General features: G+C 46.0%; 1 protein-coding gene across 1 annotated transcript; it reads right to left on the bottom strand.

Annotated features, from left to right (window-relative positions):
• RHOA (ras homolog family member A) lies at positions 1-26,861 on the bottom strand. The gene is made up of 5 exons (XM_080606560.1): positions 26,680-26,861; positions 8,194-8,351; positions 5,335-5,455; positions 2,235-2,365; positions 1-1,252 (listed from the first exon to the last, which is right to left on the bottom strand). The coding sequence occupies exons 2-5, from the start codon at positions 8,347-8,349 to the stop codon at positions 1,079-1,081; spliced, it is 582 nt and encodes a 193-aa protein (XP_080462686.1). The 5' UTR covers positions 8,350-8,351; positions 26,680-26,861; the 3' UTR covers positions 1-1,078.
• Between the last annotated feature and the right edge of the window lie 135 nt (positions 26,862-26,996).

Raw genomic sequence — 26,996 nt, 5'->3', positions numbered from 1 at the left:
TACAGGGAGCTTAGAAAACTGCCTTTATTCTATTAGTTGTTGGAAAAATGAAAATACAGAAAGAGTTTAGTTGGCTGCAGAACAGCAAGAAGTTCACAGGTTAGGAGTCTGATCACTACATGGTAACCAAACTTACACAAAAAGTTTCATTTTTTTAGTTTTGAAACTGGGTCCAGCAATGAACTTAAGGCAACTGAACAGTTCAGAAGCTTTGAGTGTGAGCAGGCTGTCTTTTCTCTATGGCATGTCACGGAAAAAACTCCTCCTGGGTATGCAGACCACTCAAATGGGTCAGACTCTTACAAATGAACAGGGGAAGAGGATCAGCTGCTTTCCATCTTACTTTATTTTTTCAAATACAGTTTCTTAAAAAACCCAGAACACCTTAATGCAGAGGTTACAAGTAACAGTATTAGGAAATCCAATTATACAAAAAATACTACATCTAAGCTGGGGTAAATAGATTTATTTTTGGTAACATACATTTAAACTGGCACTAATTACACAGTAACTAAAAGGTAACTAACATGAAACCACAGAACCCTCACTTGTCCTTAGCTGAATGGGACTTGGTCATTTCAGAGTGATCACATTTTTAAACTAATGTTTTAAATCACTGAGCCATGAAAATCAGATCTTCCTAAATGTGATAGCACTGAAGCTACACTTGATTCCACATACAGCCATGTAACTGTTGTACTCAATTAGAATAGGACGTTAGTTATAAAGTAGTTACAGACCAATCCTCTGTGTTGACAGCTTTTTCTCTTTCTAGAGAGAAGACAGAAGATAGAGAATTGTCTTCAGTTAGCGCCTGACATATCCTGTGAGTGCAGAAAAGGTTGGTTAGAGGAATGTTGAGGTTAACCTTGGGTGCACAGATGAATTTGATGCAGATTGTTATAAAAATCATGGTTGGCTTCTAAATACTGGTAGCAAGATGACTCGATTTTTAAATCTCTTAAGTAAATTATAGATAATGAAAAAGGCCAGTAATCATACACTAAGATTAATAAACAGCACTTCAAAATTACTCAAGTGCAGGGTGCTGCTTTGGCCATCTTCCTCTGGCCACACTTTATAAGAGAAGGCACCCAGACTTTTTCTTGCCACGCCGGGCTTGCAAAGCAGCTCTAGTGGCCATTTCAAAAACCTCCCTCACACCGTCTTTGGTCTTTGCCGAACACTCCATATACCCAAATGCACCAATGCGGTTTGCCATATCTCTTCCTTCTTCAGGTTTGACAGGCTCCTGCAACAACACAGAAGCAATTGGTGAAAAGTCCAAAGCCACACTGAACGTCCCCAGTCTATTCTTTCCCGCCCAGCTTCCCAACAAACACGAAGATATTTCTAGATTAAATACACACAATTAGTCAGTCGATTAATAGCTAGTCCCCCCTCTGAGATTAATACTTTAAAAATAATAAAGGCAGATTTAAAATAAGATTTGCTTATATTCTCAAGATGCTGCATATAATTCTCAGCCTGGATTACAGACTGCGTGCATACTAGCACATCACACCAGTGCTTGAGGACGTGATAAATTTTCTAATGCCTCTGAGCTTAAAAAGCACAAGTCTGCTTATTTAAAACTAAACATTTATGCATCTTTTTGCCATAATTGTAACAAAAGCCTATGAAGAAACCCTAAAATTGATGCCTCAGTCTGTCTAAAAAGAAATATGATGCAACAGGAGCAAAAATTCCAGGGCTGAGCAGAGTACCTACAGGCCTACACCCAACCTGGGAGCTTCAGACACTATCTGAAAATAAAACCACGTAATGTGCTCAGGAGTGAGCTACAGCATCTGTGATTAATTCCTTCAAAACAGGTACCAATTAAACTGTTTCTTTATACAACCTGAAAAATAAAGATTAACTGAAGCACACATGCATTGGTTGTACTGACTCTCTGAATCAAGTCATTTCTACCTCACAAATCCAGCTCTCCAGCATGGAGCAGCTGACTGTTAGTAACCCAACAGCTCCTAAGAAGGCAGTTTTCATTGCTTGGTATGAAAAAATAATCTTTTTTTTTTTTTTTTTAAATCACCAATTGAAAAACAAACACTCAGTTACAGGTAATGAATACTTTCTGGTTCCTGTCACAAATAAGCGTTCATTGTGCAGCCCATAGGAAGCTGGCAGCAAGCTGCTGATGCCCATTTACTGTTCTGGGTACAAACGACACACACTTCATTTATTGTTAAGACACTCAGAAAGGAACCTGCCTGCTTCATTTTGGCCAGCTCTCGTCTTGTGTGCTCGTCATTCCTCAGGTCCTTCTTGTTTCCTACCAAGATGATAGGCACGTTGGGGCAGAAATGCTTCACCTCTGGGGTCCACTTTTCTGGGATGTTTTCTGAAAAAATGAATACAAGTGTGACTGTAACTAAAACCCAGTTCTGGGGCTAGTTTTCCTTTAAAGCTTCTATCTGCTGATTGATTTTAACTTACTAAAACACAGCAATACAGTTTTCTATTTTTAATGTAGGGTGCAAACAGACTTGTTCTAGTATCACCAGAAAGTCAAGCCTATCTATGGTTCATTTTAAGGCTGAAGGATACCTAACATTTTGGTTTCTCTATCTCTCTCACTAACTACCTGACAAGGGTGAGCATAAGGTATTTCAAAGAACATACTGTAGAATTCTGAAGTAAGGAGTTATGGAATATTGTGCTTCAAGAGAAACATTTTATCTCCAGAAGCTAAAGATGGGCACAACCCCGAAGCATAATTTTTTACAGCAATTCTTCCTTTCAAAAAGCAAGATCAAACCATCGCTCCAAACTCTCCCATTTGCTGTACCAGAAACATCACTCTACAGACTAATTACAGATGCACAGAAACAAAGACTGTGCACAAGTCATTTGTAGATTTACCATTTCTCCTTACCTGCAGCAAATGAATTTATGCTCACATACAAACAACTTTTGTCTCCTACAACTTTCCTTCATGACTTTTATTTTAACAGACCTGCAAATAGAAGACTGGAGGGTGGTTTGCAAAGGAAAACCTTGACAAATTCTATAATAGCAAGAAGCGTTGAGCAGTCCAAAACATTAGGCTTTGCTTTTAGAAGCTCTCAGACACCTGAGATTCAGCAGGGGATATATTATACCTGCAGGTTACACAACTCCTTTTTAACTTCATGAAATGCCATTCAGCGTTTGAAGAGACTACACTATTACCGCATCGTTTTCTTGCCCGAAAAAACAACTTAGACAAGCATTTTGAAGCTAGTTTTTGCACTTCAGCCAAAACAGCAAGCAGTTGTGCACCTGGAGTGCTCCCCTCTAGGTGTTTCACAACTGAAGTGCTGCCTGGCAGTTCACTGCTCCCAGTGCACAGGCACTCCGCTACTGGTGAGCAGGGAGGACAGGAAAGGAAGAGTAGCTGAGATCAGACTTGGCTTAATGAAACCACTCGCTAGAGCTCAGCAAGCCACCCTGTTTTCAGGGCAGGCAGGCAGCCCTCCAGCTGCCGGGGGTAGCACACGCAGTGGGAGCGAACACGGACCAAACCCTGGCCTTAACAGCCACACCAAGCACGACTACAGCTCCACTGTCAACCCAGCCTTGAATTGTTTTAGAGAGAGACCAAGACCATGAAAGATGTCTTTAAACACGGAATCAGGTGGAAGCGATCAAGAGAGCAATCAGGACTTTCCAGATGTCAAGCTGGCACTGATTTTCCTAAGAAGGCATTCTTTCACACCTACCTGTTCAGTGGCTGCTACCTTTCAGAGGCAAGGCAACAAATCAGACTGAACAGCCATCAGGCATTATCCCAGTCAGACTGTAATGCCACTGGGACATCTTAAGAAATATTTTATTTGCTTATGTGCTCAAGCCTTCCGTAAATTGTGGCAGGAACGGTATTTTTCAGCCATAATATACTGAGGATGTTCAGGACTAATCCTTCCATTAACTGCACTGTGTTTCACGCCTCCTTTCTGTCTCATTCTTGCTTCTTCCCAAGACAACTCTGGGAGGAAGAGTTTATCCATAAGATAGATCAGAAATGTACGAAAGATGCACCTCTAAGGACAGCTTGCAGTGATCAGGATTGCCCTGGGATAGAAAACTCTGAAGGATTCAACAGTTTAATACATTTGGGAGAGAATCTGTATGCCATTTATGAGCGCCGTTTGAAATAATTTGCCACCTTTCATTAATACACAAAGCAGACAGGTTTCTCAGTTTTACTGGTTTGGAACTGCCTCCTCACCCAACGTACGGGCGTAATTTTGACCAGTGACAAACAAGTGAAAGTCAGTCGCTGTACAGAAGGGTCTTGCCAAAGCACATCTGGTCAGTCTTTCTCTGAAGATCAACCTTACCATTATCTGCATTCTAGCAAGACACCTCACAAACAGACACTAATGGACAAATCCCACTGGTGAGTGAATTTTTACAGAAATTCACTTATTTAAGAAAGTGCTACCACAAAGCACGTGGTTAGGAGACTACACTGGATGGAGTAATTACCATTTTAATGGGACAGAAATCAAAGTTCCAGAGTTTTTTTGTTGAACCTTAGAAATAGGAGCATCTCTACTTCCTTCTCCTTACCCTCTTCAAAAACATCTTTTTAAGATCAAACACATAGATTCCCATGCGTCAGTTTTATAAACCAATCAGTGAGCATTTTAGTCTTGGACTCCACACAGAAGTGCCCACCTACTAAACAAACAGAGGTCTGAAATGTGTTTCTGGAGCTCAGAAATCTTATATCAAGCAGCTCTTTTCTCCATCACAAGCAGATGCCAGCCAAGGGAAAGCAGACTAGAGTGTAAATCTACAGCCTCTGTGATCATTTCCACTAGTGAGACAGCCACTCCCTTAGGTGCCAACCCCTCTCCAGGATGGTTCTAGTCCACGTTTCTTCCCCACCAAGCCAAGAAAGAAAATCTAGTATATTTGGAACCTAACAATTTGCAGTGTTTGAAACCGATCTCTCTTTTGAATATAAATGAAAAAGAAAAAAAGAAAAGACGGGTAAGGAATGAAAACACAAGCTTTCTCATTTATGTACACAGTTACTCCATTTTCCTGGATATAGTGTGATCTCGAGTGTTTAAGAACCTGTAATTTTCAAGGAGAAATAAAAAAATATTTAAAAAATCAAAATGCCACTCAGTGTTGTTGATGAATACAGGTTCCTTTAAGGCCTTAATTTCTGAAAACCATACACTGAAACCAGTATGAATTTTGAAGTTAGCGATGTTCTCAATCATTACAGCATGTGAAAATATATTTTACAGAATGATTTCCCAGGGCAATACAGCAACAGAGCAGCAGTTCTCACTCAATTATTGATATACTTACCTAAACTATCAGGACTATCAATTGAAAAACACATAAGTATAACATCGGTATCTGGATAAGAAAGTGGTCTAAGTCGATCATAGTCTTCTTGTCCTGCTGTATCCCACAAAGCCAACTCAACCTGCAGAAGAAAGACAAAGGCAGTTAGCCAGATCATCAGGGAAGGTTTGATTTATAAGCTAGTAATCCAAGCAAAGTGGATAAAGTTTTTCAGTCAACACCACTCAAAAGGAGGGGAACATAAGACAAAATGCTTTGACAAGAGAACTATGAGAAACTTCCCATTTTGTAGCTCCAAAAATCAACTTATTGTAGCCTTTTTCCTTTATTTTTTTTTAAATATTCATGCCTACTGTCAGTTCTCTGAAAGGATGTAAAAGCTACCAACAGAACACCAAGACAGAGGAATTAAAGGGAATCAGCTGCAAAGGGCTGAGAATCTGTTTGATAAGCATTCCAGAAATAGCAGTTTTCAATGGAAGAGGACTAAGCATATGCTATTTAGGATTATTCATGTTTTCAATTGGTTTACAGCTGGAACCTGTAGTGACTAAGAAATGTCAAGGTAATACTTATTTGTGCACAAATTTGTTAAAACTCCATCACAGCAGAAATTTAAACATGTAATTTGCTTCAAAATAAAAGTGATTTCTATGTCAAGTTTCTTGTTACTAAGAACTGAAGTTGGCTAACATTCTCAATATTTATACTTGTGGTAGAACTAGAGGAGAACACCCCAACAGGATTGTTTAAAAGTTTAGAAGATATAGCCAATATTTAAACAAGGAAATTTACTCTTGCTTGAGATTCTCTGATCTGTCTGTAACAGAGTGGGTCCCTTCTTGTTTAAGCTCTTATGTTAGAAAAACTCCAGAAAAAAGTCCACAGCAGCTCAGGCAAAGGCAGACGGACAGAACTGGAACTGAAATGGGAACGTGAATGGGCAATGTACGTGTCTGGTTGTATTTTGAAGATACAAAGCCTTATTTGCATACTTGTAAGGAAATTTCTGAATGAAATATAGCAGATTACTCCTTAGAGTAATCTCTGCATTCACATCTGCCAATGTGAATTTTGTAGCAAATGTTCATACTTTTTACAGAGACATCTGCTGCGGGTTCCCTCACACGACATTTGTATCAGCCCCTTTGCACCAGCCAAAGAAACACATCCTGCAGCACCACTACGAGTCTTCACGTGGCTTCTGAATGTTTCTGGTAGTGCTTTTCTAAGAAGACAGTAGGCAAGCTACTCTCAAACAGGACAGTCCTAAGCAGTACGCTCTTACAAACTTTTGTAATCAAGTTTTCAGACGAAGTGCTTGGATAAAATATGTCTTCTAGTTATGAAAAATTCAGCTGACATTTCCACAACAGAAAATGCACTGCTCAAGCAGCTCATGCAATTTTTATCTAGGTACTGGCTGCATAGAGCCAACAGGGCATGGCTCTCTGTTCAAACCATTTAGAGATGCAGAGATTCAGGCAGAAAGGAATGAGGCAATTTAACTAGGTGATAAGAGATAGAAATGCATATCATACATATTTTAAACAATAGTCCTCAGAGTACAAGAAACTGTAGAAATTGTAATTCGGCAGGAAAACATGTTCTTACATTAGCTTAAAAGGATTTTTTTTAACCTGCTCTTTTCAGACTTGGATAGCATAAACTGTAATGCCATGATTAATTGGACTGTGACAGTAGGAAATCAATTTTAAAATAAAGCACAAAAATGGCTCAAAAAGTTTTTGCTCAAATCAGAATCGAAAATGAGCATATGAATCTGTCACTGCATCTGAACTAGAACTGACTGAAAGATTTTCTGACTGTGCCTGAACCTACAGCAAAAATACATGTCAGAGTGAGACGAGGAAGCTCGGCACCACCAGCACCACGACCTGCCACATGCTCAACATGAGGACCCGTGGCATGGAGGTGAGCTGCATGGTAACAAAACAAGACTAATGCCATGCCTGCCTAAGTGGTTTTGAAAATAGTTGGGCTTTCAAGGTACAAAGTTGCTGCTTCACATGCTTCCAGAGTACCCTTGAAAGTGACAGTTTTACACATCACACACTCCCCTTGTGTGACGCAAATGCAAAGGCAAGCTATTTGGCTTTCAGACAGCAACTTTCAGATGGCTGATTCTTGGATCAGGGATTTGGCACGTTTGTTTGTTTGGCAAACAGAAGGACTCAGAGGTCACATAGATTAAAAACCAATTTTCAAAATATTTAAAATGAGATGTTATAACATTTCATTTACAAAAGAACAAACTGAAAACGAAGCTCAGTGAGCTGCATGCTCAGTACACTTGGCTGCTAAGAACTGCATTCCTTCAGACAAGTGGAACAAATGATGAAGATGTACAACTACAAAAATGAAATCCCTTTGAAGCGTGCCAGTCATCTGTTCTAAAGAGGATTCTGCATGTTGCCAGGAGCAGGTATGAAAAAAGACTTACTCCAGGGACTTGTTTTTGTCATCACGATACCAGGTCCCAATCAAAACAGGGACTCTGCTATGCAATTCCAAAGGCCCAGCGTCCTCAGCATGTAGGCACATCTTTGGAATATCCACTCCCATATACTGCAATGTTTTCCTTGGTAGAACTGTATGGTTTTTAGAGTCTCTAATTGTAAAAGGTTAGAAATATGTTGTTAAACAGACATTGGATATGTGCAGGTTCTGGACAGGTCAGTATTTTTGTCCACAGGAACATGCTAAATATTTTAAAATAAATTTACATCTTGAGTACTAAGCATGCATACTGACCACTTACTAAAGAATTGTGGCGATCTCCATGCTATTCTGAATAAATGCAAGTTCATTTTGACTATTACAAGAGAGTACACATACCTGTTTTCCATCCACTTCAATATCTGCTACATAATTTTCAAAGACGGTGGGAACATACACTTCAGGGAACTGGTCTTTGCTAAATACAATCAGCAGACAGGTCTTTCCACAGGCACCATCACCCACTATAACCAGCTTTTTTCGAATGGCTGCCATGGCTGAAAAAGAAGACAACAACTTATTAATTCTTCCATTACAGCTTTTAACTGAGATGCTAATAATTAACAACCATTAAGTTTCTAATCAATAAGAGCTTTTAAATTGCATCTATCTGCCCAGTAGAGGGAAATATATCTGGAATCATGAGAGTTCAAATTCCCATCCTTTTAAGAAAAATATTCTCCAGGATGTGTCAACACACTGGTAAGCCACTAGGCTTAAAAGCAATAGAAGGGAGGGAGATCAGTATGTTTTAGCATTTCTTTGCCTATTCCGTTATTTAAGACAGGAACCTCCACTGAAAGTAAGTGAGCGAGCAATACTCCCCACGAACACATTCTGGAAAGTGTCTTTTAGATGATCCAGTAAGAGACGCTTCAGCTCAAGGGCAGTAACATTTTCTCATCACGCTGAGTTGTCCTAACTGTAAAGTGCCAGCAGCTTTCTGTGAGTCACTTGGACTGGGGAGCTCTCTGCTGCCACGTCAGAGCACTTGCGGAAGGACCTCAAGGTAACCAGCTTGTTCCTCAAATTACAACCACCACGCTGCAAAGCGTTCTGGAAGTACACAGCTCAGTCCTCAACCCGCTTTGCTGGGCATCGCCGTTACCGGGTCACTGGAGCCTGCCACCAGCAAGGGCTGCGGCGGCTAACGGCTCGGGGGACGCAGGGGGAGACGTGCCAGCAGTGCTCCTCGCAGCTCTCGGCGGCAGTACGAGACCGCGCTGGTGTTGGTGACACAGAAGGCAGCGCGAACAGTGAGCTGACAAAGTTTGTTAATGATACAACATCGCTCCAGGCAGTTCACTGTAAAGACACTTCTAATGATGTACACAGAGAAAAATTGTCCCAACTTTGAGAGCACAAAACAAGGGGCCCTGAGCTGCCTATGACGTTGCATAGGCAAAATCTTGGGTCAAGTATCAAGTTCCTGGAAACATCAGGAACTGCTCTGGTAGCACTCAAAAGAACTAAATGAAATTTAGTTGGGGCTGCCCCAACCCTGGCAGTGCCCGAGGCCAGGCTGGATGGGGCTTTGGATAGCCCAGGCTGGCAGGAGGGGTCCCTGCCTGTGGCAGGGGGCTAGAATTAGATGATCCTTAAAGGTCCCTTCCAACCCAAACTATTCTATTGCTCCGTGAAATGGCAGGAACCGCTAGGAAAGCAACAGAGCAACTCTGGTCTTCGGTCTCAAAAGCTGGAAAAGGTTCAAACAAAAGCTAGAGTCAGGGTGAGACTGAAAATGATGGCATTGGATTTGGCAAACATCTACAAAGTCACAGGTGGCCCAAGCAGCACGGAGAGGGATTCACTGTTCATCCCCACTTCCCATAAATGCAGAGGGGGACACAAAGACAGTAAAAAAGGGTTCAACCCACTGGAAGGCAGCAGTTGAGTGACCAGAGGAACTCCAGCAAGAAGATGCTGTGGACGTAAGAAATCTACGCAGACCTAAAGGAGACCAGGCAGGTATGTGGGAGAAACTTCCTGTACAGGTTAAAGAATGCAGAAACCACACCTGGCTAAGAAAATCCCCACAGCAGAAAGTATTTTGAGGCTGAGACAGTACTTCATAGCACTATACATGTACTTGCTTTTTTTTTTTTTTTTTTCTCTCTGGACACTCTCCAACAGTTTCACGTCCTTTTTGTACTGTGGTGCCCAGAACTGCACACAGTGCTCGAGGTGAGGCCGCACAGCGCAGAGCAGAGCGGGACAATCCCTTCCCTCGACCGACTGGCAGTGCTGTGCTTGGTGCACCCCAGGGTACGGCTGGCCCCCCTGGCTGCCAGGGCACGCTGCTGGCTCACGTTCAGCTTGCTGTCAACCACAACCCCCCAGATCCCTCTCTGCGGGGCTGCTCCCCAGCGTCTCATCGCCCAGTCTGTACGTGTAGCCAGGGTTGCCCCGTCCCAGGTGCAGGACCCAGCACTTGCTCTTGTTAAACTTCATGTGGTTGGTGATCGCCCAGCTCTCTCTGCAAGGCCTTTCCACCCTCAGCCGAGTCCACAACTCCTCCAAGTCTGGTGTTGTCGGCAAATTTGCTCAAAACACCTCCTAGTCCTACATCCAAATCGTTTATAAAAACATTGAAGAGGACTGGCCCTAAAATGGAGCCTTGGGGAATCCCACCGGTGATGGTCCACCAGCCTGATGTGGTCCCATTCACCACAACCCTTTGAGCCCTGCCTGTCAGCCAACTGCTCACCCATCGTGTGATGTTTTTGTTTCGCTGTATGCTGGACATTTTGTCCAGTAGGATCCTATGGGAAACCGTGTCAAAAGCTTCACTGAAGCTTCATGAGTGAATTCATTTAACGAAGCTTCACGACAATGGAGCAAACAGCAAAGCCATCGTAATATTGACCACCACCCCAGAGGGAACACCCTTGTGAGTTAACTTTTGCCATGACAATCCCAGTACGAAGCTCTGAAGGTGACTTGGTGCTGCTGGCGAGGGAGGAGGGCTTGAGGAAGCACATGAGAGAAGAGCACAGCAAAAATGTTTTCTCCTTTCCACCTCTTCTCTTGCCTTAAGAAATTAAGGCAGTGAAAAGGTAAAACTAACCACCTAAAAGCAACCTCTAGTACGATGTGGCTAAGAAGCAGTGGCTATTACAGAGATCTGTATTTCTCTGTGTGCAAGCTGAGAAGGACCATTTCAGCCATCAAGCAGCAAGGGCTCAAGGACTTCTAAAGCACAGCTTCATCGGACACAACTGCTCAAGTAATCCAAATCTATCTCTAAAATGGGCTTCATTCACCTTGTGAATACATACGTACACACATTTACCTTAGGGGCTTCGGGTTATTTTTTTACATTTGTGGAAGGTTTAAAATGATCCACACTTCAAAAAAAAATATCTTTCAGTGGTTTTAAATGTTTTTGAATACTTTTTAGCAATGGTAATATTTGATTTTACAGAACTGGAGATCACCTGTTCTCTCTACCAAGTCAACTGACTACTTAAAAGTCCTATCTGCTGTCAGCTGTGCAATATGCCCTTCAAAACTGCAAGGCTGAGTCCTACAAAACCTCTGAAGCTATCTGCTCCACTACATTCACTATGAGAAAACTTCCCCTAATGCCTATCCTCAGCCTTCGTAGTGTAATATAAGCCCATTACTGTTTATCCTATTTGACATGGGCATGGCCTTTATGAGGAAAGGCTGAGGGAGCTGGGTCTCTCTAGCTTGGAGAAGAGGAGGCTGAGGGGTGACCTTATTAATGTTTATAAATGCATAAAGGTGAGTGTCAGGAGGATGGAGCCAGGCTCTTCTCTGTGACACCCAACGATAGGACAAGGGGCAGTGGGTGCAAGCTGGAACATAGGAGGTTCCGCTTAAATGAAACAAAACTTTTTTACAGTGAGGTGACAGAGCACTGGAACAGGCTGCCCAGGGGGTTGTGGAGTCTCCTTCCTTGAAGACATTCAAAGCCTGCATGGATGCCATCCTGTGTGATGTGATTTACGTGTTCCCGCTCCGGCAGGGGGATTGGACTAGGTGATTTTTCAAGGTCCCTTCCAGTCCCTCACATTCTGTGATTCTGTGTGATAGCACAACAGCCCATTCCCTTTCCCTAGTATATTTGAGAATATGCAACTTTATTTAATCTTCTCTTCAGGCAAAATCATTTCAGTTTATTCAAGACTCCTTTGAAGTCATACTTTCTAAACTTTCGTGTGGATCCCTTCTGGACACAGTCCATTGACACACATTTACCAGAGCATGAAGGCCAAAAAACAGTACTTCACCTAGGGCTCTACCAACGTTAACTAGAGCTGAGGGATTACTTTGGTGATCTTCCAGGCTACACTGTTGTTTACACATCACAATGGATGTCTGTGTCTTTCCCCCCTTCCCAAAGACAACACCGCTGATACATGCAGCTTCCAACTCACGCTAAGTCCCAGATCTTTTCCATTAGCACTGCTACGTGGTAAGTCACCCTGCAGTCACAGCTCCGTAGTCTCAAGTCATGCTTTTATTTATCCTTCCTGATTAATGGTTTATTCCATCTCCAAGTTCTAGTCCCATCTTCCATCTGAACTACAGACTTCCTCAGATGCAAGTTTCATCATCACGATCCCCAGATAAGCATCTAGACCACTGAAGAAACCGTAATGAAGCCGAAGTTGGTGGGTGGCAGAACAGGATAACCTGCTCCTCTTCAGGGATTTCTGCTTCCCCCTTCTGTACTCATGGCTGGGGTCCTGCCCCCTTCTCACTGGCATTACCTGCCATAGGCAGCTGACCTTCTTGGCCTCGCCTATGGACAGCCTTCTTTTTCTGTGGGGTATCACGTCAGCTCTTAACTTCCTCTAAATACTTATGTCACTCCGGATTTTTTCTAAGCGTTCCTTGTCATTTGAATCTCACTTTATATTTTGGCCTTCTGGGTTTTTTCTTCACATACATATGCCTAAGGTCTACAAGAAAACTGCAATTCAGTAAAAAAAAAAAAAACAATGCAAAACCAAAGCAAACAAAAACCACTTTGAAATTTGCAGATTCTTAGGAGTATCTTTTTCATCAGAAAAGCTCATCATGAAAACTCTTCCTGCCAGAGCCTTTCCTGAGGTCTGCGGGCATTATTTGCACGCAGTGTGGAAGGCCACCCTCCCACACGAGCTGCCATTCAGCTACTTCCTTCCAGCTGCTCAGGATCCACCCCAGGAGGACCCCCCCTGCTCACAGACTCTCTGTGCAGGACTGTCACCAGCGTATCTCACACTCACTGAGCAGTCTCACTCATTTAATCCATTGGATATTTGGGTAATTACGACCCCCTTATCACCAACTTCTGTAGGGTCCAGCTACATGCTCAGAAGGAGCCTCAAGCACCTTAGCGTATCTTGGTGGCCTACGGTGCCCTCATCTTTTTTACTTTAGCTTCACCTTCCAGAGACTTACAGCAGAAGAATTTCCTCAGCGTAACGCCCTGGGAACAAAAGCGTTGTATAAAATTAAATTAAGGGATGTAAAGATCACCATTTATATCCTTGCCTCCAAAGCCCTAGGAGTTGCCTCTGGTTTGCTTAGTCCGCTCCTGGCATTATCTCTAGCGTTCCTGCACACGCCGCACAGGCTGAGGCGAGTTTGTGTACGGACCTCAACAAATTTTCAGAAGCACTGGGTAGATAAATACGCCCCAGGATGTCACATCTGATCACCAGACACCACCATCAGCCTCGGAAGGAAGTCACCAAACATCACAACCACTTGTTTCTTCCCAACGTTACAGCTTTGCGGTACTTGAAGTTTCTGCTCTACTGGGGAGGTTGAACTGCTGCTGCCAGAACAATATACTTCACTTTTGTTCAACACACGGACGTTCAAAGGCGGAAGGAACACTGTTGTTGAGCTTGCACCAACCTTCTTCCTACAAGAGCTTCATCATCGTGTCTGTATTACTGAAAGCCTCTACGTGTCTGACAGTTGTTCTAGGGATGCTGCTTGTCCAGAAAAAAACATTTTTGCTCTCCAGTGTCAGTAGATATCTGGCCGTAACAACAGTATACCACAATTCATGAAAAATTGAGACAGCTATTTTCTACTTCATCACTCCTCTATTTGCATTAGCATATTCACAGTAATAATTTCTTAATTTGGAAGAATAACTTGAGTTTATTATTTTAAGTTAAAATAAATACATTACTATTCGGCGGGTAGCTAAAAGGGACTGTCAGCTCTGGCAAATACTCAGAAGAACATCCTTATAGTATAACTGAGAAAAACCTGACTGCTTACAGTGCAGCTACATCTTAGTGGTACGCGTCACAAGGACAACACTAACAGCGTTCACTGCAGCTGGGTCTTTCTGCTACATTTTGACATTCTCTAGTTTTTGTAGTCAAGTATTCCGAAGCCTGAAAATACATCAGTTTGAACCAGCAGTATGGTTTGACAGAAATCAACAGGTATTTTTCTAGCCTGAAATGTTTTAAGATGTACTCAAGTTACATGCAAGTTAATTTTTGCTGCAGTACAGCCTGTGACCAGCACGCACTTACATTCAGAGGTAAAAAGCGGTGTCTAAAGTTCAGAAGAGGACGCTACACATAGACCAAGCCCAAGCCACCAGAATCTCACTATAACTGAACACAAGTGTTACACATTCATCCTTTTACACAATGCATAGAGCAGGGAGAGAGCAGTAAATCCAGAAAGCTGCAGGAACAACATTGCTGGAGATTCTCACAGAGCAATCAGCAAGAAATATTCAATCCCAAGTAGTGCAATAGAACAGCTGCAGTCATCTTCTAGGGGCATCCGTGCCATCTTCTGTAGCAAGACACCAGATCTGCAATTTTTCCACCTGGTAAATGAAGCAGCCCTCCCACCCCTGCATTTATAGGGTTCTTAAAACCAGCTGGTCTGCTAGACTCAAAGTGGAAACTCTCACAACATGACACAAGTGACTCATTTGAATGGAAGAGATGCAGTGATGACATTTCCTCAAACCTAGGCCAGTGCCTTCCACAGGTATTACAAGAGCTTCAGACGGTTTGCTCAATCCCCCTACCATCACAGGAGGTTACGACACAAGGAGCTCCTGTTTGTTGAGAGCTGCCACACTAATGCCCTTGTTGCATGAGGCTATTTCTAAGTGCAGCACCGCTCGGGGAGAGGCGCGCGGCATAAAGCCCTGCTTGTTAGGAGGATCCAGGGAGTGCTCCAGAAGGATGAGAAATGGGGAAAGTCATTTTTTTCAGGTTTTAAATGTGCTCCCCCCAAAGCATTATTGTTTACTGCAGTGGAATTTGCCTTTTTCTTCAGCACGCTACTTATTTCTCCAAGGGACAACGTTTCCAGAGCCTCCTCTCCTGCATACCCCAAGGCCACAAAAGGGCGTGTGAGGACCGTGCACGCTGTTGACATTCTGCGGATGGATAAGCTGGTAACAAACACGCTAGGTTTGCCTCTCTAGCTCTGGCCCTCAACCTTGCAGAAAGTAACACGGTGCAAGAAACAGCCCTTTAACACTGTGTACGTGTCCCGACTAGACAATTTCAATGATCAATCAACTGCTGCCAACTTTATATTGCCCACTACGTGCTATAGGCAGACCCACGGTGGTGTGCAGTTTTGTCCAGAAGCTGGTCTGTTACTGCTTATGTTACCAAGAGCCCAGCAGAAGCAGCTCAACAGTACCACTCACTATGTTTCTGATGCCAGGAGGGCAAACACCCTTTAAATTCTTTTATACCTAATCTTGCTGAAGTCCTCAAAACGAAGGTGTTGGAAAGCGTGGGTCTTAAAATCTTGTAACCAGCTTTTTTCTGCACTTAAGTTTTTTTTTTTTTTAAAGTGCTTTTGCAAGCACTTACTCAGTTCACTACCAAGAGAATTATAGGCCCCAACTCTTCCCACTGACTTCATTCCCCCTTCACTCGGTCAGCACTGACCTGGGCCAGGAGGAGGAACAGGCCCAAGGCTGAGGGACTGGGGTCCGACCCTACACAAGCTTCCCCACCCCGAGCAGCCAAGCCCTGCCCTCTACCTATCCCAGGGGAGGACTGCCTCTGGGCCAGAGTGTGGATTTACCTTTACAATACACTCACTTTTGCTCAAATACCAGGGGAGGGAGGAAGGAGCTTCTGCAAGGACTCCAGAGAGGAAGAGGACATGGATGAGCAAGCTTTTCCCACAGTTTTCTTCTGGCCATTTAGCAATGTCTGGCACCGAAACTGAGAACGACCTGCGTCTCAGAGCAGCTACAAACAGAAAGGAGGCCAGGCCAAAAGCAAACAGGCCTGCCTGTAGGGCAGCTGTACACTGACAGTTAAAGAACGAGAACTGAACATGGAGCATCTGGGTGGGGGAAACGGTATGAAGAGCATGATCAGAGAACGAGGAGGAAGAAGGGAAAAAGGCCAGGATGAGGATGGCAACCAAATTCACCCTCCTTTAGCAGAAGCCAGGATCCGCAAATCCCTGTGCTTTTAACCGCCACCAGAAGGCAAGCATCTCACCTTCCTCCTCCTTTCAAGTCCCAATGGAAAACGTCAGTGACTACATGCTCTGTAGTGTTCTTCCCCACTATGTTTTTCATCAATGCAAGCACATAAACACGTGTTAGAAACATTGTGGAGGTTACTACTGAAATGCTGTTCGTGCTAACTTAAATCAGGTCCTCTGGGCACACGTAAGCCTGTGTGTACTCCCTATGCTGTGTTTTCACACAGCCCAGACAGGACGGGCCATGTGTTTAACTGGTGATAGCCGCGAAGCAAAGGAAACAGTGACCTCAATTCACCTCTCCCAGAAGTTGCAAAATGGGTAGCAAATGGCCTTAGGACTGCATTAAGAGTATGGGAAAAAAAAAACAAAGCGATTCAATCGCAGAGAAGACTTAGATCCAACCCCTGCTTCTGCTGCAGGCTTCCTAAGAGATCCCAAAGAACTACATACACCAAAACGTGCTGCCAGCGACCACTGATTTATTGCCTTTATTTCCAAAGGCATTCAGAATAGAACTCATCTGTACTACACTGAAAGCAAAAATGAAAAAACTCCATGCTTAAATCGATAGCACTCGTTTGACACCACATACAACCTGAAATGAAGACTTGCTGGGGTACCAGTAGCTCTTCCGTTCCGTGACACTGGAATGCAATCACTAAATCCATGAATGCAGCTGCTGCTGTAAAGTGATAGGCAACACAGCTTACTTCTGTCATTAAAGTATGCTTAATTCTGTGCAAATTTGCCTGTGGACATCGACATTCATAAAATAAGCCACGCTATTTCCTGTATTGCTAACAAGGCTTTTGGGAAACAACCCTATTCTTTAGAGCACCTAGAACAAAGTGCTTTGTTTGACAGCACTGCGGAACAGACCTATTTCTAACTACCGTGCTACATGGGAACAGTTGGTAAGAAAAGATATCTACTGGTGGTGTTCTTCTTATGGGTTTTTTTGAGGGTTACATTTCAAATTTAACACTCAAAAAGGTCCCAAAGCTGGCAAAGCACACGGCAGGCTACTGACACTGCACGTTACAAATAATCCATGGTGGAAGAAAATTTTTCTATTATATGAATGAAGTACAATTGAAAAAGTCACACAGGTCAGCGTAGCACCCAACAGGGTGAAAATACTGGGCACAGGCCCTTGGACAGGCGGCGCAGAGCGCTCGGCTTTCTGCTAGCAGTTTATTCGGACTGGGTATTAACCATGCTCAAGCCTGGTAAGTTTTACTAGTTTGGGGAAAGTGCTTTGCAAACACAGCTGGACGCTTCTGCAGCCAGCTTTACACTGGGAGCCATACAGCTGTGCTACAAGCCCAGCTAGTAAACCTCACCAGCTCCCAGCTAACTGCAAACCACCAGCTCAAGCCTCCTCGCACCGCGGCACCAGAACTGGGAGCAGGGTCAGCTCAGCTGCAGGAGGTCTTAAATGTATTGGTTTTGTGCCAGCCCCAGGGAACCCCTAATGACCGGTGTGTTTTATACGGAGTAATGAAGAGCTATCCAGAAGTACAGAACTGGAATTTGATAGGCACGGGCGCACAACGCATTTCAGCTGAGCACAAGGCAGATTGTTTATGCTGCCTTTATGGCAGCTGTGACGGGACAGGAGGTGACTCGTCCAGCACCAAGCTGCCCGTACAAAGTTTTTGCGGAAGTCCAAATCGGCAGTCACTACTAGATCAGTGTCGTGTATCACATGGACATGGTACGCCTAACCTGAGGCATCACGTGAAGTCTCAAAGCTGGATTCATCATATCAAATGACAGTCTTTGCCCTTGCTTTCCTCTTCAGGATAAATCTTGTATGACAACATGCAGCTCATCTCACTCCTAGATGAGAAAATTGCTTTTGATTCTGGTAAGTTTTCTTGATTTCTGGCCACCACGGGAAAGAGCAAAACATTTTTTGCTTTGCTCTCCTTCCCTGAGCAGCCCACCCACCTGCTGGCGCTTTACAGGAGCAAAGCCTCAGCACGATCACACACACACACCTTTCACTAAGATGCCCAAGCCACGACCTGGGTGACCCTCTGTGCTCCAGCACTGCAGTTCCAGCACCAGCCAGGGACCAACCCACAGCAAAACTTACACTTCCCACACCTGGGGACTCGCGGGCCACCCTTTACTATAGGGCTTTGCACACAGAATTGAGCACATTAGCTTGGGCCTCGTCTGCCCAGCAAGGACAATAAATTAGCAGTGGATGTCTACAGAAAAGCAGCGGAGGAAAAGGAACAAGAAGCTTCCTCACACAGGCTCCCCAGACTCCAGACATTTTCAGCTCAGGAGCTTCCTAGGCCAGACGCAGTTCCCGCGGGTTTGGTAACCTCCAACTGATTTCTCTTCATCAGCTTGTCCAGACTGCCTTTGAACCTGTGTAAACTTTCAGTGCTCACAACATCCTGTCAGAGGGAGTTCCCGCAGCTTAATTACACATTGTGTGTAAAGCCACTTCCTTCGGAGTCAAAGCTGTCCCTATCAGTTTCTTTCACTGTCCCCTAGCTCCTAACCAGGAGAAGAGCCAACAGCTTACCTAACTCACCCTTTCCGCAGGTCATGCAGCAGGCCTTCCAGAACACAGCCTTGCAGCACAGGTTGTTTTAACCCCCCCCCCCACCGCCCCATGCCTTGGCCAGCAGCAACCAACCTTGCAGCTGCCCCTTGTGCAAGGAGCGCCGGCATGGCCGAGGCGTCACGGCTGAGCGCAGGGGCTGGGGGGGCTCCTGCACAGCTGGCACACAGCTGGCAGCCCGAGACGTACCTGAGGGCTGCAGCACACGGAGCACAGACAAACTGCAGCTTGGTCATTCCCCAGCACACGTTTCGCTCCTTGAATCAACTCGATTTTAGCTCAGGGGTAACAAATCCACCGCTGCGATTCTTGCTCCAGCAGTGAGCTGTTTTCTGCACTAGGGGTAAGGCTTTACTTGTGACTTCCTCATTTACCTGTCCTCTGCTGATTTCTTCATGCTGTTATTTTGCGTTTCTTCCAGGTGGCCGGCGAGAAATCCAGCCCACGAGCTCACTTCCTCACGAGCTCACTAGACACAGGTACGCTGCATTTTAAAGCTGCCCTCCTTCTCCTAAATTTAATACGAAGCACATTGATTTTGTAGCAGTTTCGTTTCTTACTGAAAGTGATGTGCAATTACTGTCAAGTGCTAACCAGAAGGCTGAGATGGACACTTAGGAACCAAACCGAAGCAATTAACACTAATTGTTTCTATTACCCTCAGCCTAGGCTGAGTGACATTGCCTTAATTCTTTCCTGAACGCTTTGTTACTTATTCCATCATTGTACCTGGGATTGATGTCTTAGTCTGATGGGATTACAATCATTAAGGCTGTCCTACTTCTCCTTATTATTATTACATACTAGCATTCTTCCAAGCTCCTTCCACTGCTGCAGCATTTAAAGAGTTTTCTGGAAAAAAAACACATCTAAATAAACCACACTGTTCTCAGGCCAAAGAGCTTCAGATTTGAGGGGTACACAAAACAGAGGCGTAGGTCACCAACTCCAGCCAGTTTCAGCGTGCAGTGATGTTCAAACTTTTCTTATTTACAGAGATTACGAAGACACCTGGCTACAGGGAATTTCCCTGTGTATTGATCAGTAACTGGTGAAGGACAGGACAAAGAAAAGCACCTCTCGCACCGCTGACCACCAGCGGAACCTGTACAGCTCAATGTTCCTAAATGACCTGAAAAAAGCAGGAAAAAGACAACATTTACTGATAATGCCAAGATGCTCAGGCAATAAGGCAAGGGCTTACAGTGATGAACTGCAGGACCTTAAAAGACTCCGCCTGAGCAATAAAACGCTGGATGAAACTTGAACACTGCAAAACCAGTTCCTACTTCCTATAGGATTTGAGGGACTCTGAGTCGACCACTGCTATTCCGGGTACATCAGTAATTCCTTTAAAATATAAGCCCAACACTCTGAAGAGTTAAAAATAATAATAATAAATAAAAAGCCAGTATCCAGAAATAGGAAAGAGTGAACAAAGCAGCAATAACTAAGCCAACATGTGAACCCAGGAGGGCACCTTCTGCCCGTGTGCAGCTCTGATCTGCCCCACACCACGGCTGCCCAGAACTGGGAACACTTCGGAGCACGGCAGCACGGGCAGTTACACCACTGAACAGCTTCCACGTGAACAAAGGAGACAGAACTGGAAAAGGGACAACCTGGAAGAGGCTCACGATGAGGAAGGAGGAAGAGAACGACTTGCAGGTGTTTCTCAAAGATAAGTGAGGACAGCCAGGGCCCAGGTCTTCGGTCTCCAGGAAGTGCAGAAGGTAATGCCGGGTAAGCCAGCTTCAAAGCGAAGGACAGCAGACCTTCCAGCAAGACTTTGCTATTTCTAACACTTTTTAGATCTGTAACTTTTCAGATCCGTAATTTCTTAGTCATAGGTTTCTCCTCGACCTCCAATTTCCCCCCAGCTAGGCATTTTCCATGTCTTTGAGCTTGTTTTTTATTTTTTACTTTCGGTTTCTACATTTCTCCTGTCCCAGCAGTATGGCTGTCCTGCATTGCTTTTTAAATGCAAACAAAACAAGATGCTTTCATTTCCTTTCCAAACCGGGATATTTATTTCTCTTTCAGCACGTGACTGGGGAAAAATATCACAAAAGGAGTTTCCCAAAACATATTTTTTAGCCTGCTTAAACCAAAAACATTAAAAGCTAGAAGTGCAATACGTGCAAGCAGAACTCTCCACTGGCACTGTGCATCCTGTTTTCCAAGCACCAAACCCAGCGAGGTCCTTCTGGACCTGTTCGCTCTGCTCTTGACTGTCTGCAAAGCTCTCCTCCCTTTTTCTACAGGGTTATGGGATTAACACCACTTCAGAACCCAGGGAAGAAAGCTAACTCCATCATTTCGTCTCTGCCACAACGAGTCGATGACATGACACCCTTCCACCCACACCCGAGGCAGGAGGTAAAGCAGAGACTACTGGGGCAGAAAGCAGAACTTTTTCTTCAAGATCTGTGCCTCCATTGCTGTCCTTCCAACTCTCGTTTAATATTCTTGTTACTTTGCCCCCATGGACTTGTTCTTCATTATATGCAAGCATGACAACTTACGAGAGCACTTCTCTTATGCAATACCAAGTCCCAAGATTACTTTGCACAAAATGAGATTAGGGCTTAATATTGAGGTAATTATAGCAGGTCCGTGGATTTCCAGTCATGTGTGAGATCTGCAAAACGCTTTGCATTTGTGCCAGCTTTTTTTCTTGGTGTCCCCCCTGCCCAGACACCTCCCTTGTGTCCAGCGGGAAGCAGGATGGCCCAAAAGCAGCCCAGCAGGTCCTGCTCAGGTCAGATCGCTGCCTTCAGGCACCAGCCGCTGCCCTGCACCACGGCAGAAGCACAAACAGACAAGGAAACCAACTCCCCCTCTCCCAGACAACCACCTTTTCGCACTCACGGTTGATGCTCTCACCTGTCCTCTTCTTCCTCCTCTGCTCCTACCACAAGCTGACTGCTGAGACTGCGCTGGTTCAGGCCAAACGCCCACCTCCTCCAGCACCCTGCCTGACACCCACCTGCCTCTGACATGACTGAGGGAGAAGAAGAACAAGCAAATGCATTGACACCTCCCTGAGTTTATTTTCCTAGTTTCCAGCTTGGGTATTCTTAGTCAGCTTGTTAATCTTTGTGCGCGGCAGCCCATTTGATCGCGTTTTCTCCTGTGATTTCATCTGTTTGATTTTGAAGTCACATAAATCATCGCCATTCAGAGCGCTTTGTAGCGCTGAGTTCTGTGGTCTCTATGCAGACTGCAAGAGGCACCGCGGGTTTTGATCTAGACCAGAACGCACTCAGTCACGTCTTTCCAAGCTGAAGAGTCCAAATCTCCTTAAGCATCCCCTGTATGGAATCCATGCATTATCCCTGCTCATCCTCGTCAGCCTCTTCTTTGCTTTTCCTGTTGTACTGAATCCCCAAGTCCATTTTCCTTCCCAGTAATCAGGGTATCTGTGGGCTATGACCCGAGAGCCATGATGCTATCCTGCTTTCTTCTTTACACCTTTTCCCAGGGCTCCTCACATGCACTCATCTGATCACTGCTGAACATTCAACCTGCAGCATTTCCAAAGCATTATGATAAGCTCTTCCTCCTAAATGGCAATAATTACCTCTCACCCCATGAAATCAAGATTTTTTTCTAAACTTTGCATCTATCTGGAATGAATTTAATTTGACATTTTACTACCTTTACTTCAGCATCAGAAGGACTACAAGCAGTTCTTCCTAGTCAGCTTTCGTCTTTCCTCCCCTTACTACCCAACACCCATCTCACCTTCAGATCTCACCAGGCCGTTTGAGAGCACACTGAACAAAACAGGCGTAACTCCACAGATCCCTGTTCTTCTCTTGCCCCACGCTTCCCTTCTCTGTGCTTGCCAAGTCATTCCAAAACTTTGGGAGGCTTAAGCAGCACCATTTCCTTTGCAAAAGCCACGCTGATTTTATCCACTCTTAAGTTGTTAGCCCAACTCTTTACTTTTTTTTTTATTTTAAAAATAGGCCTTGAACTCTACGATATCCTGCTGAACTATTTTTAAGAACTGATACCATGTAGGCCATCTCCTATTTCTCTGGCTTCGAGGTATGAAGTGAGAAGTCAAACACCGTAATTAATAATATAGACATTTCATCCCCAAGTTCCTTCGGAACCCCTTGGGCAAGCACCATCTGCTCTTGGCATTTTGTAACTACACTTATGATTTTTTCTGAAATACTCTTTGCTGACTGATCTTCCAGTGAGTCCTTATCCCCATAAAGAGAATTTCTGGCATAGGAACCTCTTTGGACTCCTCCACAGTAAACAGGAATGCACATAAATCATGTAACTTTCTTCTGATGGCTTCATCATCAAATACTTCTTTCACTTCATCATCATCTACTGACCCTCCAGACTCCAGCAACCTTCTTACATGCTTGGAAAATAATTTATCATTTAATTTTGGTAGCAGTTTGATGTTACTGAAAGTCTCTTATATTTTTCATTTGACTTGAATGTGACAGTTCATGTTCTTATTTACTTTCTGGGTCAACTTCAGAACTTGAACTTTCTGAGGGCTGTATTCTTTTTTCGAACAGTTTCTTTATCCCAAACTGCATTCTCATCTGTCGACATTCCACACTGTAATTTAAAATCTTCCCAGCAACATTTTCAATTTCAAGAGCAGAAGCCTAGTTCTGCTGTGGTTTACATGGAAGCCAGCCTTTCCAACAGCTTTTGGACTGAAGTTCAAAAAATGAACCGATTCTCTTTGTCAGTACCAAGCTATTGAGATCCTACCCCCCGACAGCCTTCTCATCTCACACAACTTCAGCAGTGCAGATGGAAGGTGGAGAACAAAGAGCCCTCATGTGTAAAATGTAAGAAAAATGAAACGTTAGCAAAGAATGCAAACAGAGATAACTGGTACTTGGGAGAGTTGCTGGTTCTTCCAAACCACTGACACATGCAAACGCAACCTTCCTTAAAAGCTGAGGAGGAGGAATCTCTCTGGTTGTACAGACCCACGCGAGGACCTGCTCCACAGTGTGACAGTTCCATCAGCCAGTACACTGTCAGGTAAAAGACTTATGGCCACAAAGCACTGCTATTTTACTGAGCAAGGAGGCTGAATTCGCTGTTTCTGATTAAAAACAACAAAAAATAATCAATCAAAAACCAACTGTTGGAGTTTGAGGGAAGAAAGGCCTCGCATTTGCTGTAGGTGCACAGCCCAATTTTATTAGAGGCACCAGGTACGCTAGTGACGCTATTCACTCACTCCTTCTTCACGAAGGCTGGTCAGAGGAAGAGAGCGAACCCCGCTCCGACTGGTTTAATTAGGAGATCCACTTAGGAAGGACTGGCTACTAGTAGTGCGCGTGCAAGAGTGGACAGCAAACACCTCCATCAAAAGTTGCTTTATGGATATTTTAGTTATTTCACTCTCTCAAATGCCCTTTTCAAGTGAAAATGTGGATAGGAAAAGGAGAGAAGAGCGGACGGATGGATCAGAGCTCCTCTACCAACTCCACTTACGCTTTTGGCATCTTTCACCCACAGCTCAGAACGAGGTGAGAACAGAGATCAAGGTCAGAAGGCACCTGGACACCTGGCAGTGGTGTACACGGCTCACACAGCAAAGCAACAGTAACTTGATCAGCGACTGGAAGCGGTTCTGGGATACTCGGGCTTCTCGAGACGATCACAGAGGTAACACACAGCTTACTGTGTTCGGCTACCTCGCGCTCTGTACTGTGCTCAGCGCTGCAGGAGGGCAGCCACGCCACCACCCCAGGATTTCCATTCCGCATTAAGGCGTGTGCATTTGCATAGCCACATCCCTGGAACCTAAGTCAAGCTGTCATTACGTGCATTTACTTCGCACAGCAATGCTCTCTGTTACGAGTTTTTACCAATATTACCTCTGTAGCAGCACAGACTCACCGCACGGAACAACTTAAGATTAGAAGGGCATGCTGACTAGCCTTTCCTGACAAGGTAACTTCCTCGAGCTCACTGGTTTAACTTTTCCTCCACATTAGTTAAACTTGAAGGCAAGTCCTGAGAGAACAGAGTGACACACAGCAGTTTAAGTGGATACGTAATAACACACAAACCAGTCCAGGCATTAGCGTAAAATGTAAGGGGTAGGGTCTGAGGGGAGACTTGGAAAGAACCTCGATAATATCACAGCAGCAGAGACTGAAATACTACAGATGCTACTCAGAGATCAACAAGACCAGGAAGGTACAACGGCCTGGTGAGAGCGTGGTGTTCGAGGCAGGAACTTGTAGAGCTGAGCAGACCACGCAAGCTGTGTAAAGAAGAGCCACGGGGCTTGGGGCAACGTAAATATGTTGAAAAGTAAAAAAAAATAAGAAGAGGATCAAGATAAGAGGTAAGTAAAAAGCAGTGAAAACAAGAGTTACCATGAAAAAGTGAAGGAAGAAGCTGGTAATTCCTAACACACCCCACAACACCCCCCCCAAAATCAAACTGTTTCTACTCGGAATTTGCTTATCTGAAGAACCATCTCTAGTCCTACATCCTGGTGGCAATTAAGACCATTTAGGATGTTTTTGCTGTCGATCCCTGGCTCGGAGAAGCGCCTGCCTCTGGCGCTCAGGCCCCGTGGCAGCCAGCCAGGGCGCGCGCCTGGAGAACCGTGAGGGCGGCGCGAGCGAGGGCTGCGCGGCTCCACGGCCGCTTCCTCTCGCACGCTGGTTACGTCTCCAGGAATCACGTCCCGAAAAGAGCGTTCCAGCAGCGAACGACGCAGATCACCTGTTAAAACTTAGTCACGTTGAGCGTTTATGCCGGACGCGCTTCGGGGCGTCCTGTTGAAGCACTTACAAGGAAACACGACTGATGGCAGATTTTTGCCTTTCGGAGCGCGCGGAACAGGAACGGCAGCGCCGTGGGGCCGGGGACCCCGGCGAGACCCCGACAGGGCGGGAGGAGGGGGGCGCTTTCACAGACGGCACTTTCAGGCAGGGATAAAGTTCAGCTTTCGCTCTTAAAAAACTCCCCCAGCAGAACAACAACAACAACAACAAAAAAAACAAAAAAGCGCGTGCGGCACCCGACCCTTTGCGCCGCGGATCGCTCCGCGGACAACTCAGCTAATTTGTCGGGCTTCTCAGATACAAAGGGGGGCGGAACTCGGCTCCCCGGGCGGCGGCCGCGCTGAGGAGAGGCCCCCGCGGCCCGGACGCTTCCGAGCGGCCGCCGCCCGCGCTCCCCTCCCCCCCTCCCCCCCCCCCCCCCGGCTCCTCCCGCGCTCCGCCGCCCGCCCCGCCCTCCGCGCGCTGCCGGTGACGTCACCACAACAGGCTGCCACTCAGCCGCGCCGCCCCACGCCCCGCCGCCCGCTCGCGTCGCGCCCCGGCCCCGCGGCTCCCCCGTTCCCCCCCCCCCCCCCCCCCAAAAACCGGCAGCCGCCCCGCGGAGAGGCCCCCCCCCGAGGCGCGGCCGGGCCCGGCAGGCTGCCCCGGGAAAGCCCGGCTCCGCTCCCACCCCGCCCTGCCCTGCCCTCCCCTCCCCCGCCGCCCGGACCGGCCCCGTTACCGACCCCGGAAACTTGGCGGCGCTCCGCCGGGCGGCCTCCCCCCCTCGGCGGGCGCGGCGACGGGAAACCCGGCCGGGCCGGGGCAGGGGGGGGGAGGGGAGCAGGGTGTGGGCCGGCTACCCCCCGCCCGCCGCCGGCCTCGCGGAGCTCCCGGCCGGGCCCCGCCCGGGAGCCGCGGCCGCGCCGCCGAAGGGGAGAACCGGCCGTGAGCCCCCCCCCCAGCCCCGCGCGGCCGTGAGCCCCGTGCCGGTACCTGCGGCCTTCCCCTGGGTCCGGCTCCCGCCGCTTCCTGCTCCACAGGCCCGAGCTCGAGCGGCGGCGAACGGAAACGGGCGGGGCGGGGGCGTGCGCGCTCACCGGCCCGGCGCGACGCGGCGCGGCGCTGCGCTCCTCGCTCGGCCCCGCCCGGCCCGGCCCGGCTCGCGCGCGCCCGTGCGCGCTCCCGCCTGCGCGGCAGCCAATGGCAGCGGCCGGCCGCGGGGGCCGCCGGGAAGGGGCGCTATAAAAGCCCGGGTGCTATTTACGCCGTGCAGGGCGGGCGGTGGTGGGTAGTGTGGGTGGTGGGTAGTG

This window comes from Anser brachyrhynchus (genome assembly GCF_964034855.1).
Source record: "Anser brachyrhynchus genome assembly, chromosome: 10".
Lineage (NCBI taxonomy): Eukaryota > Metazoa > Chordata > Aves > Anseriformes > Anatidae > Anser > Anser brachyrhynchus.
Note: the sequence above shows the minus strand (reverse complement) of the source record. Positions and strands in the feature narration are given on the sequence as shown.